At 39.1% G+C, this 18,821-nt stretch overlaps 1 protein-coding gene across 1 annotated transcript in view; it reads right to left on the minus strand.

Moving 5' to 3' along the window:
- SHCBP1L (SHC binding and spindle associated 1 like) overlaps positions 1 to 18,821 on the minus strand; it is a 38,230-nt gene that overhangs the window by 6,678 nt on the left and 12,731 nt on the right. The window contains exon 6 of the mRNA XM_068986561.1: positions 7,056 to 7,161. Coding sequence (XP_068842662.1) covers positions 7,056 to 7,161 — 106 coding nt within the window. The remainder of the gene's footprint in view (positions 1 to 7,055; positions 7,162 to 18,821) is intronic.

Genomic DNA, 18,821 nt, shown 5'->3' on the forward strand with positions numbered 1-18,821 from the left:
TGATAAAAGCATTTAAAGACATACTATACCCAAAGCTACCTGGGACAAAGGATGAAGGAAGGGACAAGAAAAAGCCTACAAATGAGGAAGCTGAAGAGGAAGATTCTTGGGGTAATAAGACCTACCTCTTATCTTGGGAACCTGACATGAAATGCACAATCTCAGGGATGGATGCATACTCAGAAAAGATCTGTAAAGACCTTAGGCTTGTGCTTCTGACTGACCACGACGGCCCTGTGCTAGCAGAACATGAAAGCAATTGGCAGTTGTAGGCAGCTTGGAATAGCTTTGCTGCTGCTGCTGCTAAGTCACTTCAGTCGTGTCCGACTCTGTGCGACCCCATAGACATCAGCCCACAAAGCTCCATCCCTGGGATTCTCCAGGCAAGAACACTGGCATAAGTTGCCATTTCCTTCTCCAATGCATGAAAGTGAAAAGTGAAGTCGCTCAGTTGTGTCCGACTCTTAGTGACTCCATGAACTGCAGCCTACCAGGCTCCTCCGTCCATGAGATTTTCCAGGCAATAGTACTGGAGTGGGTTGCCATTGCCTTCTCCAAACTAGGCAGCAGATTAAAAACCAGAGACATTACTTGCCGACAAAGGTCTGTCTAGTCAAGGCTATGGTTTTTCCAGTGGTCATGTATGGATGTGAGAGTTGGACTGTGAAGAAAGCTGAGCGCCGCAGAACTGATGCTTTTGAACTGTGGTGTTGGAGAAAACTCTTGAGAGTTCCTTGGACTGCAAGGAGATCCAACCAGTCCATTCTAAAGGAGATCAGTCCTGGGTGTTCATTGGAAGGACTGATGCTGAAGCTGAAACTCCAATACTTTGGCCACCTCATGTGAAGAGTTGACTCATTGGAAAAGACCCTGATGCTGGGAGGGATTGGGGGCAGGAGAAGGGGACGACAGAGGATGAGATGGTTGGATGGCATCACCAACTTGATGGACATGAGTTTGGGTGAACTCTGGGAGTTGGTGATGGACAGGGAGGCCTGGTGTCCTGTGATTCATGGGGTCACAAGGAGTCAGACATGACTGAACGACTGAACTGAACTGAATATTAAAAATACCCAGTTTTCAACAAAAATTATAAGACATTCAAAGAAACAGGAAACTATGGTCCATTCATGGGGAAAATTAAAAAGAAAAAAAAAACTGACACAAACCACCTGAGGAAACCCAGAAAAGTATTTGGACCTTTTCTTTGGAAAGAATGTTTGACAAAATAACAGTTGAAACCTTGAACAAATTTTAAAACTTTTGTGCATCATTGAACATTATTAAGAAAGTCAAAGGACAACTACAGAATGAGAGAAAACAGATGCAAACATATATCTCAAATGAATACAGTATCATAACAAAAAGACAAACAACCCAACTAAAAATAGGCATAGGACTTCAGTGTATCTCTCTCCAAATAAGACATACAAATGGCCAACAAGCACATAAAAAGATGAAATGAAAATCAAAACGACAATGAGATACCACTTCATATCCGTTAGGATGACTGTAATGAAAGAGACAGATAAGTGCTGCTAAGGATGTGGAGAAATCAGAACCCTCATACATTGCTGATGGGAATATGAAATAGCTCAGCCACTGTGGAAAACATTTTAGTGGCTCTTTAAAAGGTTAAACATAGAATTACCATACTCAAATGAATTGAAAACAGGTAGTCAGACTAATATTTGTATATACTACCATTCACAATAGGTGGAAACAACTCAAATGTCTATGAGCTGATGAATGGATAAGCAAATTGTATATACATACAATGGAATATTATTCAGCCATGAAAAAGAAATGATATACTGATACATGCTCCAATGTGGATGAACCTCAAAAACATTATGCTAAGTGAAAGAAGTCAGACATAAAAGGTCATATATAGTATGATTCTATCTAAATGAAATATGAAGAATAGGTAAATCTATAGAGACAAGAGATTGGTAGTTGTCAGGGCCTGGGAAGGATGAAATTAACAGTTGAATGGATATAGGGTTATATTTAGGGGTGATGAAAATGTTTTGGGACTAGACAGAGATGACAGTTGCACAATATAGTGAAATAATATTACTAAATGTCAATGAACTGTTCACTTTAAAATAGCTCATTTTTTAATGTGAACTTCATATCAATTTCAAAAAAAGGGAAAAAATATACAAGAAAGAGAAAGAATAACCAAAAGCACAGTCTCTCTGAGGAGTCAGGTAGCATCAGACTCAGTAGTGCAGATGGAAGGGAACTGATTATTCTTCTTTGCACCTGGTATATTTCCAGACACACTTTACCACACTTAACCACACACGTTACCACACTTTCTGAAGCATTACAAGGAAACTGTAATTCTAGCCTTCCAATCCCAAAGAAAGGCAATGCCAAGAATGCTCAAACTACCACACAATTGCACTCATCTAACACACTAGTAAAGTAATGCTCAAAATTCTCCAAACCAGGCTTCAGCAATATGTGAACTGTGAACTTCCAGATGTCCAAGCTGGTTTTAGAAAAGGCAGAGGAACCAGAGATCAAATTGCCAACATCCACTGGATCATCAAAAAACCAAGAGAGTTCCAGAAAAACATCTGCTTTATTGACTATGCCAAAGCCTTTGACTGTGTGGATCACAATAAACTGTGGAAAATTCTGAAAGAGATGGGAATACCAGACCACTTGACCTGCCTCTTGAGAAACCTGTATGCAGGTCGGGAAGCAACAGTTAGAGCTGGACATGGAACAACAGATTGGTTCCAAATAGGAAAAGGAGTACATCAAAGCCGTATATAGTCACCCTGTTTATTTAACTTATATGCAGAGTACATCATGAGAAACGCTGGGCTGGAAGAAACACAAGCTGGAATCAAGATTGCCAGGAGAAATATCAATAACCTCAGATATGCAGATGACACCACCCTTATGGCAGAAAGTGAAGAGGAACTAAAAAGCCCCTTGATGAAAGTGAAAGAGGAGAGGGAAAAAGTTGGCTTAAAGCTCAACATTCAGAAAACTAAGATCATGGCATCTGGTCCCATCACTTCATGGGAAATAGGTGGGGAAACAGTGGAAACAGTGTCAGACTTTATTTTGGGGGGCTCCAAAATCACTGCAGATGGTGATTGGAGCCATGAAATTAAAAGACGCTTACCCCTTGGAAGGAAAGTTGTGACCAACCTAGATAGCATATTGAAAAGCAGAGACATTACTTTGCCGACTTAAAGTCCATCCAGTCAAGGCTACAGTTTTTCCAGTGGTCATATACGTATGTGAGAGTTGGACAGGGAAGAAAGCTGAGCGCCGAAGAATTGATGCTTTTGAATTGTGGTGTTGGAGAAGACTCTTGAGAGACCCTTGGACTGCAAGGAGTTCCAACCAGTCCATTCTGAAGGAGATCAACCCTGGGATTTCTTTGGAAGGACTGATGCTAAAGCTGAAACTCCAGTACTTTGGCCACCTCATGTGAAGAGTTGACTCATTGGAAAAGACTCTGATGCTGGGAGGGGTTGGGGGCAGGAGGAGAAGGGGACGACAGAGGATGAGATGGCTGGATGGCATCACCGACTCGATGGACGTGAGTTTGAGTGAACTCCGGGAGATGGTGATGGACAGGGAGGCCTGGCGTGCTGTGATTCATGGGGTCGCAAAGAGTCGGACACGACTGAGCGACTGAACTGAACTGAATGACTCTACAGGATACACTTCATTACTCCTTTTTAAAGATAATGAAATAAGAGAAATTATGTAATTTAAAAAAATCCAACCCAATTATTATGAAGAAAAACTATGAATCAAACCTAGATTTCTATTATTGTAAAGCTTGTATTTTTCACCACCACACTATCCTGCCTTCTAGACAAAGAAGGAACATGATAGAGTCCTATGATGAACAATGGGGACATTGATATTTCTCCTAAATATAGGAGAAAACCTAATGTTGAACTTTAAGCACTGAAACAAATATTGCTTGTCTCTGTTAGGAATGATTCAGAAGTCAGACTGAGTCTAAACCTAAAGACAGGATTTAAGTCCCTCATCACAATTTGAGAGACTAAGGAAGTAAAGACATATTTAGTTCAATTGACTGGAAGGATATCTAGGACATTAATTCAATAGCGAATACAGGAGGACTAAGGACAGGCTTGGTACAAAAGAACAGTAAGTTCAAATTTAGGGTCATTGTCTGTTAGTGAGACATAAGGTAAAGATGCTGAGAAGAACTTGTAGTGATGTTGATCAGCAAAAAATGCAAGAGGGGATAAATTTACTGAAAAGCCACTGCATGCCAGGCACTGCTAGGTATTTTATACATAGGATTTAATTTCATCCTCAAAAAAACAAAAAAATAAAGTTTAGTGGTGGTATTGGTGGTGATGGTTGTTGTGATGGTGGTGGTGGCAGCAGTAGCCATCATACTAGCAGAAAACGATTATCGAGTACTTACTATGTGCTGACCATTATTCTAAGCACATCACAAATGTGAATTCATATAGTCTCTATAATATAAATAAAGAATACATATTATCTCTGTTTTACAGATGAGGAACTAAAGCGCAAATGGGAAAACAGCTTGTTGAAAATCACATAATTAATGAGTGCCAAAGCCAGACTCTGCATCCAGGCAGTTTGGCTCAAGATCATCCTCTTAATCAGCAGTTTTTCTCTCTTTTTAAAGCACTCTAAAAATAAAGAATTTGGGGTTCAGAGTTAGGCAGCTTGCCCAAAACAGGCTATTTAAACACTGGGCTACCTGACTACAAAGTCCATGCCTTTTCAGTACACTACTTGTAAAGATCACCAGTATAATGGCATGGATTAAATGGGCATGGATTGAAACTGTTTATGGAGAGTATAGAGCAGGAAAAAGACTAAAGAATCTTCAAAGTTGAGAAAACTGTTAAAGGCTTATATACACAGCTGTGACTAGGTACACCAAATTAAAATATTTTGTCCACCTCAAAGGTAAATCTAAAATCAAAGATCTGAGCAAAGTAGAAATTGATGATGCTGCCTTCTCAGAGTACTCTTCCTCTCATTGTCCTGTTGTCTGAAGTTTGTGGATATTTACTTACACAAATGAAGACAGGGTTGCAAAGCACTGAATAAAAATTACAGAAACATTTTACTGTTATATAGGAAAATAAAGCCAAAAACAGATTTAAAAACAAATAAAAAGATAGGTAAAAATAAAAATATTTTAAAAGGCTGGAGATAAAATCTATACCTTACTTTACAATGATGTTTCAAAAGATGTTTACAAATATAGTTGGTGGAATAATTAATGCTATTGAAAATCTGATCCAGTAAGCAAATCAAAGGAAAATTAAATTTTGTTTAAAATAATAAAAATTGGTAGGATAACATATAAGACCAGTCTAATAGGCCAGGCTTTATCTCTATTCACTCTCCTACTAGGTATTAAATACCATCCTTTCTGGACTTCTTTTAGTTACTCATATATACCCCATACTCTATCAAACATGTACTCATTTACTATTCAATGAAAAATGCTCAGCACCCACCTTATACCAGTCATCATGCTCGGTGACTAGATGAATGATAAACATACTCTCCTTGCTCTTAAAAGCTAGTATATTAATAGTGAAAGAGACAGACACTCAATAGGTAGCCACAGAGAATATTTAACATAGTTATGATAAGGAAAAGTAACAGTAAGGGAACATGCAGGGTGCACAGTATGTAGTCTATGTATTCTGGAAGGTTGAGCAAGTTTTTTCCTATGGAAACGACATTTAAATTGAGACCTAAAGGACATATGGTAGCTCTCTGAAACAACATGGTGTATGCCAAGATGTGGTTTAGTGAGGGAGGAAGGGGTATATGAAGGCGATGAGGGGACGACAAACTCTCAGAAGATGGTAATTAACAACTGGGTAGATGGTGGTGCCGTTTACTGAAACAGAGACCTCTAGAATATAAACTAAGTACTGGATAAGATCATGAATTTAATTGTGGACACTGAGTTGAAGTACTCAGAAGATAATTAAGGGGTGATGAGCAATAGGTAGCTAGACATACTGGTTTGGGGCTCAGAACAAAAAATGTGGGCTGTGGATACATTTTAGATTATCAGTGTATATAACTGAAGTTATGGGAAAAGATCACATAAATCACTTAGGCATATTATAGTGCAGAAAAAAGATAAGTTCCAAGCATTTAGAGTACAGAAGGAGAAAAAATACAACAACTAGAGAGATTGAACCAGCAAAGTATGGTAACAGAAGACAATGAAAGACTATTCAAGGAGAGAGCTGTGAAATACTACTGAGAGGTCAAATGAGGTGACTTAGAACATTTCCCCACTTGGGCTAGTTCAATTTACACTCATCCTTGAGGTTTCATCTGCATTATTTCTTTCAGCCAGCGTTGCCAGAATTCCTAACTCTGCTTATGTACCCATCCTAAGTGCCTCCTGTATATACTCCTATCATAGCATTTACTATTATATTATTCTGTGTGGCAACTGCAATAGCCTATTTACTTGTCCGTGTCTCCACCATAGGGCTTCCCAGGTGGCTCAGTGGTAAAGAATCCACCTTCCAATGCAGGAGATGTGGGTTTGATCCTTGGGTTGGGAAGATCCCCTGAAGGAGGAAATGGCAGCCCACTCCAGTATACTTGCTGGGAAATCCCATGGGCAGAAGAGCCTGGCAGGCTACAGTCCACGGAGTCACAAAGAGTCGGACATGGCTCAGCTTCCACTAAACAACATCTCCACCATCATTCAAATTGCTCAGATGTATGGAAGAAGCAGGACTATGGGTCTGGTTCAAAAGTGTATCTCCCTCAAATGCAGTATTTCTCATATTTCTCTCCCATAGGTGCTAGCATATCACCTAGCAACAAGATTAGTACTCTGTAAATAGTTGTGGACATTTATTTATTTAGTACCTATTATATGTCAATCATTGAGCTGGGTGTAATGGAGGAAATAAGACATTAACGTCATACAAGAATCCAACCTTCAAAGAGCTTGTTTTCTAATTATATGCAGCTAAAACTTAAATGAACAAATAAGAATAAAATGTATTTCTTACCATGTCAGTAGTCATCACTTTTGCTACGATATGTGTTATAGTCTTTCCAAAGTTTCTTTTTCCTTTCCTACGCCTCAGAATTCTTGGAAAGAAAGGTCCATGAACTCTGAAGTTGAAAACATTTATTTTTAATTAAATCAATATGAAAAATATTCAAGGTACACCTACTTAAAACTTTATACTAAGCATCTTTGAGAAATAGGTTCCATTCATTTTGAGTTTCTTGAGAGCAATGAGCAACTTGAAAGTGATGGAATCATTGAGATCTTTTAGATAACTGAGTGTTTAAACCACTGAACTCTGAAATCTTTTGAACTCTGAAAATCTGCATGCAACTCACTACAATCAATACCTCAATCATCTTTTCAGTACAGTAGAAAATTTCCTGATTATACTTTCATAATATATTGAACTGTAGACACTCAAAGCAGAGATAGGTTATATCTGTGTTACTGAGGTATAAGAATATTTGGGGACCTGCCTAATTTGAGAGACTATGTTCAATTGAGATTGTTTTCGTATCTATGGAGAACTTATCCTTTGAAACAGGATAAGTTGGCTGTTGGCCTCCATCAGACAATTCTAGCTTCTTTCTTCATTGTTTTTAACTGATTGCTATTCAGCACTTTTAGATAATTTCATTCTTTGTCTTCTTTCTGCTTTCCTTTACAGTTCCTGTTTCCTATTAATCAATTAAGTGTTATCAAAAGAAAGAAAAAAAATTGAGTATAACTTTTATCATTACTGTCAGACATATTTACCTTATGTGTAATCTTTTGGGTTCTCTGCAGCACTTTGATTATCACTTGATGCAGCATTAATACCAATATTTTTCCGCTTATGTTTCAATTATCAATATTTAAAATAATTTATTGGTATATAATTAATTTATAAGGTTGTGTTAGTTGCAGGTGTACAGCAAAGTCAGTCAGTTGTGCATATACATATAGCCACCCTATTTTTAGATTCTTTTCCCATACAGGTCATTACAGATTATACAGTAGAGTTCCTTGTGTTATAACAGTAGGTCCTTATTAGTTATCTATTCTATATACACTTTGTAGTGTGTATATGTCAATCCCAATTTATTTCTCTCCCCTCCCCCTTATACCATGGTAACCATGAGTTTGTTTTCACATTTGTGACTCTACTTCTGTATTGTAACTAAGTTCATTTGCACTCTTCTTTTTAGGTTCCACATATAAACAATATCTCAGTAACCAATATTTTTGTGAAGCTTAAAATTTCATAGAACTGTTCCTAAGTATTTATCATTCTAATGATTAAATTTTGAACTCTAAGATATTAGCAATGTCCTCCAAAGGAAGTTTCATTTAACATTTCAACATCAAACCCATTTAGCACTTTTATACCTATTTAAGCAAATTTTGATTTGAGAACGAGAACTACTCATGCATTTTTTTCACCATATATCTAATTATTAGTTGCTCAAAGAGTAAAGCATCTTACATGCAGGAAATAGTTTACCATACAATCCTAGCTTTAAAATTAAAGGTATATGTCAGTGATTTTCAAAATTATACTTTTAATAAGGTATAATTTACATAACACTCATTTTAAGTGAACCACTCTATGAGATTTCACAAATGTATACACCCATTTAACTCAATCATAACACTCAATATATAGAATATTCCCATCGTACAAGTTCATACATCTTTGCAGTCAGTCCTCAACATGGACTTTCAGAAACCCACTTATCTTTTTGTCATAGATTTTCCTTTCTTGTAATTTTAATTGGAGGATAACTGCTTTATAAGTTGTGTTGGTTTCTGTTATATAGCCATGTGAATCAGCCATAAGTATACATGTGTCCCCTCCCTATTGATCCTCCCTCCCACCCCTCACCCCATTCCATCCCTCTAGGTTGTCACAGAGCACTGGGTTGAGCTCCCTGTATGATACAGCAACTTCCCATTAGCTCTCTGTCTCATATATGGTAATGTATATGTTTCAGTGCTACTCTCTCAATTCCTCTCTTTCCCCAGCTGTGTATGCAAGTCTGTTCTCTAGGTCGGCATCTCTGTTGCTGCCCTGCAAATAGGTTCATCAGTACGATTACCTTTTTTGTAATTTTAAAATGGAATTTTAAAGTAGAATATGCTATGTACTCTCTTGTGTCTGGAGTTTTCCAGTCAGACTATTTTGAGATCCACCATGTTATTTTGTATATCAGCAATTTCTTTACATCACAGAAAAATATTTCATTATTCAGTTCAGTCACTCAGTTGTGTCGACTCTTTGCGACCCCATGAACTGCAGCACACCAGGCCTCCCTGTCCATCACCAACTCGTGGAGTCCACCCAAACCCATGTGTCCATTGTGTCAGTGATGCCATCCAACCATCTCATCCTCTGTCATCCCCTTCTCCTCCTGCCCTCAAACTTTCCCAGCATCAAGGTCTTTTCAAATGAGTCAGCTCTCTGCATCAGGTGGCCAAAGTATTGGAGCTTCGGCTTCAACATCAGTCCCTCCAACGAACACCTAGGACTGATCTCCTTTAGGATGGATGGACTGGTTGGATCTCCTTGCAGTCCAAGGGACTCTCAAGAGTCTTCTCCAACACCACAGTTCAAAAGCATCAATTCATTACGATTTTCTATATACAAGATTATGTCTCTGCAAGTAGAGATAATTTTCATTTTCCTTTTTGGATCTGCATGAATTTATTTCCTTTTCTTTCCTATTGTTCTGGCTAGAACCTCCAGCACAACTGAATACAAGAGTGGACATCATTGTCTTGTTTCTGATCTTAGGCGGGGAAACATCCATTCTTTCATTGGTAAATATGATGTTATAGGATTTTCACAGATAGCCTTAAACAGGTTGAGGAAGATCCATTCTAGTCTAAGTTTTTTTAGAATTTTTATCATGAAAGAGGAATTTTGTCAAATGATTTTTCTGTAACTTTTGAGATGATAGTGTGGCTTTATTGTGTATTATATTGATTTATTTCCATATGTTAAACCAACCTTGCATTCCTGGGATAAATTCCACTTGTCATAGTGTCTAATCTTTTCATATGTTGCTAGACCCAGTTTGTTAAAGTATTATTGAAGATTTTGCATCTATATTTATTATTTAAGTCTTTTGTCTGTGTCCTGCAGCATGTGGGACTTAGTTCCGTGACCAGGGATTGCACCCACATTTCTGTGCTTTGGATGCTCAGAGTCTTAACCATTGGACCACCAAGGAAGTCCCAGCATCTATATTTATACAGGATATTTTTTGCAGTTTTCTTGTGATATCTTTCTATAGTTTTGGTATCAAGGTGATAATGTCCTCATAGAATGAGTTGAGGAAGTAGTCCTTACTCTTTTTATTTTTTGGAAGACTTTGCAAAAAAAAAAAAAAAGGTGTTGGCTTCCCTGGTGGCTCAGTGGCAAAGAATCCACCTGCCAACAAAGGAGATGCAAGAGACACAGGTACAATCCCTGGTTTGGAAGATCCCCTAGAGTAGGAAATGCAAACCCACTCCAGTATTCTTTCTGGGAAAATCCAATGGACAGAGGAGCACGGCAAGCTACGGTTTATGTGATTGCAAAGAGTCGGACATGACTGAACAACTAAACACACACACACAGGTAGAGTTTATTTACCCTCTTGGTTTCTTTCAAGATTTTTTCTTATCTCTGATTTTCTTCATTTTAAATATAATATGCCTATTTGCACATTTTGGGAGTATCTGTCCTACTTGGTGTTCTCTTAAGCTTCTTGGATCTGTGGTTTGGTGTCTTCATTTAATTTTGGAAATTTTCACCATTATGAATTTGAATTTTTTTTTCAGCTGCATTTGCTTTCTCCTTTTCTGGTATTCCAATTGCACATATGCTACATTCTTTGAAACTATTCCACAATTCTTAGATTTTTTTTCATTATCTTTTCTCTTTGTACTTCAGTTCGAGACAATTTGATTGACATATCTTCAAGCTTTCTGATTCTTTCCTCAGTTGTGTCCCACCTATTCATGAGCCCTTCAAAGGAAGTCTTCATTTCTATTTACAGTGTCTTTGATTTTTAGAATGATCTTTTAATTCATTCTTACAGTTTCCATGTTTTGCTTGAACATTATCCATTTTTTTCTTGCATGTTGTATACTTTTTTCCATTAAAGTCCTTAACATATTAATCATAGCTACTTTTTTTTTTTTTTGGTTGCACTGCATGGCGTGTGGGATCTTAGTTCCCTGACCAGGGATCGAACCTGTGCCCCCTGCAGTGGAAGTGCAGAGTCTTAACCACTGAACTGCCAGGGGAAGTCCCAATCATAGCTATTTTAAATTTCCTGTCTGGTAAATTCTGAAATCATAATTGAGTCTGTTATTGATGCTTGCTTTCCCTCCTCAGACTTGGTTTATTTCCTTGCCTTTTAGCATATCATAACTTTTTTTGAAACCCACACATGGCTAACAGGAAGTGAGGTAGATTAATTATTAATCCAACCAGGAGGTAGCCTATGTTTATTTGCTGTAGCTTTGTGTGTCAAAGACTTCAAATTCCTGTGACTTCTAATTTTCAGTCTCCTCTATATACCTTCAGGCGTCCTTTAGAAGCCCCAAACTACTCTTTAGAAGAGTCTGTGTCTTACAGCTCTTTTAACTACAATCCAGTTATTGTCCTGGAATCTTGTTGGTATGGTTTTAAGATTTAGTGGAGAGGAAGTGTCTATACTCTTGTGATTACTTATCAGTCTTTTACTGAGTCTATGTCCCTGGACTGTGACCTTCACAACTGTTTCTTAATCCTCTCTTTCCCGACAGGAAGGCTAGAAGGGACTAGAGTCAGAGAAATGCCTTTCCTCTAGGTGGCGAAAAGCTCTGGTAAAGACTTTTCTTCTGGAGAATAGCTGATCTTTATATGGAGAATGCTCTGGGTATATTTCATAATGGGTACTTTTCCCTTCACCCTTCCAGAGTCGTAACAGAATCTTTCTTGGCTCTTCACTGAGAATCTAGTGAGACTCCTAGAGGTAAAACCCCACAAAGGTATGGGATCTCACTAATAACTGTAGCTCCCTGTGAGTTTCTTTCATACTAGTTATCATTCAGCATCCAGCAATCTATCAAAATTACCATTTAAATGTTCTTATAATTTATGGCTCTGGCTGGTTCTGTTCAAGATAAGCAGATCTTAGCTGTGACTCTCTGAATTTATCTTTCTCCAAATTTTAGGGTGGCAGTTTGTCCTGTGATCTCAGTTCTCTGATGGTTCCAAGAAAGTAATTTTCAAGTTTGTTCAGCTTTTTTCTTGTTGTAAGGATAGGGATGATAACTCACAAGCTCTTTGCATGTCAGAGCTAAATCCAGAAATTCTTGGTTCTTTTTTATTATAGTTTTCATTTCTCTGTTGCTCAAATTTTGGGTCTCACTCCTTTTGCAGCTCTCTCACTTTCAGAATATCCCAACTAAATTTCCAGCTACTCTGTCAGCCTTGAACTCTGTCCTTTGTGTCACCTTGAAACAGTAAGATGGCATTTTTTTGCTACCTGAGCTATAACAGCTGGTGATGACCCTCAAACCAAAATGCCACAAATTCTCACTCTCTACTTGCATTTTATATGTGGACAATGTCTCCTGACTCTTTTCTTATGCTTTGGCCAAAATTAAGAAGGTAAAGAAGAAAGGTAAGGAGAGGACTAGATTTATGAGATCTTTTTTAAAATAAAAAACCCCAAAACATTGATTTCAGTGAATTCGGCTCATACAAAAATAATTTTCCAATACTGGTAGTTGTGCCTGTGCTTATCTCATAAGTTCAGTTCAGTTCAGTTCAGTCGCTGAGTCGTGTCTGACTCTTTGTGACCCCATGGACTGCAGCACACCAGGCTTCCCTGTCCATCACCAACTCCCAGAGCTTGCTCAAACTGATGTCCATTGTGTCAGTGATGCCATCCAACCATCTCATCCTCTGTCGTCCTCTTCTCCTCCTGCCTTCAATCTTTCCCAGCATCAGGGTCTTTTCCAATGAGTCAGTTCTTCGCATCAGGTGGCCAAAGTATTGGAGATTCAGCTTCAGCATCAGTCGTTCCAATGAATATTCAGGACTGATTTCCTTTAGGACTGACTGGTTTGATCTTGCAGTCCAAGGGACTCCCAAAAGTGTTCTCCAAAACCACAGTTCAAAAGCATAAATTAGATGTCTATTTTTATAACCTATTTCAATTGGGGTGGTATATGACAAGTGATATGATAAAAGAATGACCATGGAAGATGAAGGAATAGGACAGGGAGACCACTTTCTCCCCAGTGAGTTCATCAAAAGATCATTTGAATGCTGAAAAACTTCCACAAAACAACTTCTGAACGCTGGTGGAGGACACCAGGCATCCAAAAAGGCAGCTCATTCTCTTTGAAAGAGGGTAGGACAACTATAAAAGAAAAAAAAGAGGCAAAAGAGTTAGGGATGGAGACCCGTCCCGGGAAGGGAGTCATGAAGGAGGAGAAGTTTCCAAATAGCGGGAAACCCTCTCACCGGTGGGTCTGTGGGGAGTTTTGGAATCTCAGAGGGCAACATAACCAGGAGGAAAAAAAAAACAACCCACAGAACACATGCCTAACTGCAGCTAGCAGCAGAGAAGTAGCCCAGACGCTGCGTCCACCACCAGCAAGCGGGGGCTGGACAGCGAGGTGCAGGTTGAACACTTAGGGTAAGGACCGGGCTTGAATGCCCTGAAGACAATCTGAGGGAGCTAACATGAGATAGCAACCCAAACTGTGTGATAGCCAGAGAGAGAAAAAAAAGAAAGAGAGAGAGAACTTTCCTGCGAAAAGCTCTAACCTAAGGCACAGCCTGGCCCGCTCACAGAACAAAGGATTGCATAAATACCAAGGGAAAGCTAGCCAGCTCTGGACCAGCCCCTCCCCTTGCCAGAGGCAGAGAGGCAGGCGGGCAACAGCCAGAGCCAGAAGATGAGAGGCAGTCTTGGCCCCAGAGACAGCATCCTCCACCAAACTGTGAGCAGGCTCTGAGTTGCTAACTAAGTCTTCCTGGGATCCTGGACAGCTGACATCTGCCAGGAGGGTTGCAGCCAGAGATCAGCTCCCTAGAGGAGACACACGGCACACCTGAGACAGTGCTCTCCTGGTGCAGCTAGGAAACCAAGCAGCTGGGACCGGGGAGGTGATTAAGACCCACAGCCCACCTGGGACAGTGTGCTCGCCAAACACCTGGTCACCTGAGCCGCTCGGACCTGGGAAGGGCACAAAACTCACGCCCAACCAAGTCTGTGCCTTTGTGGAGTATCTGAGAACCTGAACCTGAGCATCTTAGACCTGGGAAGTATGAAACGCAGGGCCTGCTTTGGACAGTTCTCCTGCAGAGCCTGAGCACTGCAGACCAGGAAAGCACATGCCTCCATGAGCTGGGGCAAACCCAGTGTGGTCCATAACAGAGCACTCCCCACACACACCAGTGATATTTGTTTGCAGTGTTCCTCCCTTCCCATAGCATAACTGAACAAGTGAGCCTAAATAAGTGACCACCTTTGCCCTCTTGTGTCAGGGTGGAAATTAGACACTGAAGAGACTTGCAAACAGAGGAAGCCAAATAAACAAAGAAGAGGGAACGGCTCTAGAAGTGACAGGTGCAACAGATTAAAACCCTGTAGTTGGCATGACTAAGCATTGGAAGGGGCCTACAGACCTTGGGAAGAAGTATAAGCTGGTACAAGGAACTATCTGAAACTGAACTGACCCCACACTGCCCTAAACAGCTCCAGAGAAATTCTTAGATATATTTTTACTATTATCATTTTTAATTTTTACTTTTTTACTTTTTAAATTTTTAGGTTCTTTATTACTCCTCTAATTTTCATTTTATAACCTATTACTACCTTGCAAAAAAAAAACCCATATATATATTTTATAATTTTTGTGTTTGGTTTTGTTTGTATTTTTAATATTGTAGTTTTGAGAGTCTAACCTCTACTCTAGATTTTTAATCTTTGCTTTTTGGTATTTGTTATCAATTTTGTACCTTTAAGAATTTCATCTTCAGTACCCATTTTTACTTAGGGGTATGATTACTGGCTTAATTGCTCTCTCTCCTTTTGACTCTCCCTTTCCTCCCCCAGGTCACCTCTGTCTCCTCCTTTCCCCTTCTCTTCTCAACTCTGTGAATCTCTCTGGGTGTTCTGGGCTGTGGAGAACACTTAGGGAACTGATTACTGGCTAGATTGGTCTCTCCCCTTTGACTCCCCCTCTTTTCCTCCTGGTCACTTCTATCTCCTCTTCCATTTTCTCTTCTCTATGTAACTCCATGAACCTCTCTGGGTGTTCCAGACCGTGGAGAGCACACAGGGAATTGATTACTGGCTAGACTGCTCTCTCCCCTTTTGATTTCCCCTCTTCTCCTCCTGGTCACCTCTATCTCCCTCCTCTCTCTTCTCTTCTCCATGTAACTCTGTGAACCTCTCTTGGTGTCCCTCACTGTGGAGAATCTTTTCACCATTAACCTAGATGTTTTATCATCTGTACTGTATGGATGGATAAGTCTTGAGACTACTGTAAGAATAAGACTGAAAGCCAGAGGCAGGAGGCTTAAATCTAAAACTTAAGAACACCAGAAAACTCCTGACTCCAGGGAACATTAATCAACAAAAGCTCATCCAAAAGCCTCCATACTTACATTGAAATCAAGCTCCACCCAGGAGCGAACAAGTTCCAGAGCAAGACATACACAGCCCTGAGCATTAAAATTCAGGCTGCCCAAAGTCACACCAAACCCATAGACACCTCAAAACTTACTACTGGACACTTCATTGCACTCCAGAGAGAAGAAATCCAGCTCCATCCACCAGAAGACAGACACAAGCTTCCCTAACCAGGAAACCTTGACAAGCCACTAGTCCAACCCCACCCACAGGGAGCAACCTCCACAATAAAGAGGAACCACAAACTTCCAGCCTACAGAAAGGCCACCCCAAACACAGCAACCTAAACAAAATGAAAACACAGAGAAATATTCAGCAGGTAAAGGAACATGATAAATGACCACCAAACCAAACAAAAGAGGAGGAGATAGGGAGTCTACCTGAACAACAATTCAGAATAATGATAGTAAAATGATCCAAAATCTTGAAAACAAAATGGAGTTACAGATAAATAGATTGAGAAGATGCAAGAAATGTTTAACAAGGACCTAGAAGAAATAAAAATGAGTAAATCAATTATGAATAATGCAATAACTGACATCAAAAGCATTCTGGAGGGAACCAACAGTAGAATAACTGAGGCAGAAGACAGGATAAGTGAGGTGGAAGATAGAATGGTGGAAATAAATGATGCAGAGAGGAAAAAAGAAAAAAGAATGAAAAGAAATGAGGACAACCTCAGAGACCTCCAGGACAATGTTAAACATCCCAACATTCAAATCATAGGAGTCCAAAAGAAGAAGACTAAAAGAAAGGCTATGAGAAAATACTTGAGATAATAGTTGAAAACTTCCCTAAAATAGGGAAGGAAATAGCCACCCAAATCCAAGAAACCCAGAGAGTCCCAAACAGGATAAACCCAAGGTGAAACACCTCAAGACACATTAATCAAATTAACAAAGATCAAACACAAAGAGCAAATATTAAAAGCAGCAAGGGAAAAGCAACAAATAACACACAAGGGGATACCCGTAAGGATAACAACTAAGTTTTCAATAGAAACTCTTCAGGCCAGAAGGGAAGGGCAGGACATACTTAAAGTGATGAAAAAGAAAAATATACAACCCAGATTACTATACCTAGTAAGGATCTCATTCAAATATGAAGGAGAAATCAAAAGCTTTACAGACAAGCAAAAGCTGAGAGAATTCAGCACCACCAAACCAGCTCATCAACAAATGCTAAAGGATCTTCTCTAGACAGGAAACACAGAAAAGGTTTATAAACTTGAACCCAAAACAACAAAGTAATTGGCAATGGGATCATACTTATCAATGTGAAGTGAAGTGAAGTGAAGTGAAATTGCTCAGTCGTGTCTGACTCTTTGTGACCCCATAGGCTGTAGCCTACCAGACTCCTCTGTCCATGGGATTTTCCAGACAATACTCCTGGAGTGGATTGCCATTTCCTTTTCCAGGGGATCTTTCCAACCCAGGGATCGAACCCGGGTCTCCCACATTGTAAACACACTTTACCATCTGAGCCACCAGGGAAGTCCTTAAATGTAAATGGGTTGAATGCCCCAACCAAAAAACAAAGACTAGCTGCATGGATACAAAAACAAGACCCCTGTATATGCTGTCTACAAGAGATCCACTTCAAAACAAGGAACACATACAGACTGAAAGTGAAGGGTTGGAAAAAGATATTTCATGTAAATGGAGACCAAAAGAAAGCAGGATTAGCAATACTCATATCAGATAAAATAGACTTTGAAATAAAGGCCGTGAAAAGAGACAAAGGACAATACATAATGATCAAAGGATCAATCCAAGAAGAAGATATAACAATTATAAATATATACGCATCCAACATAGGAGCACTGCAATATGTAAGGCAAATGCTAACAAATATGAAAGGGGAAATTAACAGTAACACAATAATAGTGGGAGACTTTAATACCGCACTTGCACCTATGGATAGATCAGCTAAACAGAAAATTAGGAAGGAAACACAAACTTTAAATGATACAATGAACCAGTTAGACCTAATTGATGTCTATAGGACATTTCACCCCCGAACTGTGAATTTCACCCCCAAACTGTGAATTTCACCTTTTTCTCAAGTGTACACGGAACATTCTCCAGAATAGATCACATCCTGGGCCATAAATCTAGCCTTGGTAAATTCAAGAAATTTGAAATCATTCTGAGCATCTTTTCTGATCACAGTGAGGTAAGATTAGATATCAACTACAGGAAAAAAACTGTTAAAAATACAAACATATGGGGGCTAAACAACATGCTTCTGAACAACCAACAAATCACAGAAGAAATTGAAATATGCCTAGAAACAAATGAAAATGAAAACATGACAACCAAAACCTATGGGATTCAGTAAAAGCAGTGCTAAGGGGAAGGTTCATAGCAATATAAGCTTACCTCAAGAAACAACAGAAAAATCAAAAAAATAACCTAACTTTACACCTAAAGCAACTAGAAAAAGAAGAAGTGAAGAACCCTAGGGTTAGCAGAAGGAAAGAAATCATAAAAATTAGGGCAGAAATAAAGTAAAAAGAAACAAAGGAGACTATAGAAAAAATCAACAAAACTAAAAGCTGGTTCTTTGAGAAGATAGACAAACCATTAGCCAGACTCATCAAGAAAAAAAGGGAGAAGAATCAAATCAGCAAAATTAGAAATGAAAATGGAGAAATCACAACAGACAACACAGAAATACAAAGGATCGTAAGAGACTACTATCAGTAACTACAAGACAATAAAATGGACAACTTGGAAGAAATGGATGAATTCTTAGAAAAGTATAACCTTCAAAAACTGAACCAGGAAGAAACAGAAAATCTTAACAGACCCATGACAAGCATGGAAATTAAAAGTGTAATAAAAAATCTTCCAACAAACAAAAGCCCAGGACCAGGTGGCTTCACAGGTGAATTCTACCAAAAATTTAGAGAAGAGCTAACGCCTATCCTACTCAAACTCTTCTAGAGAATTGCAGAGGAAGGTAAACTGCCAAACTCATTCTATGAGGCCACCATCACCCTAATACCAAAACCAGACAAAGATGCCACAAAAACAGAAAACTATAGGCCAATATCACAGATGAACACAGATGCAAAAATCCTCAACAAAATT

Source organism: Capricornis sumatraensis, chromosome 14, assembly GCF_032405125.1.
Source record: "Capricornis sumatraensis isolate serow.1 chromosome 14, serow.2, whole genome shotgun sequence".
Classification (NCBI taxonomy): Eukaryota; Metazoa; Chordata; class Mammalia; order Artiodactyla; family Bovidae; genus Capricornis; species Capricornis sumatraensis.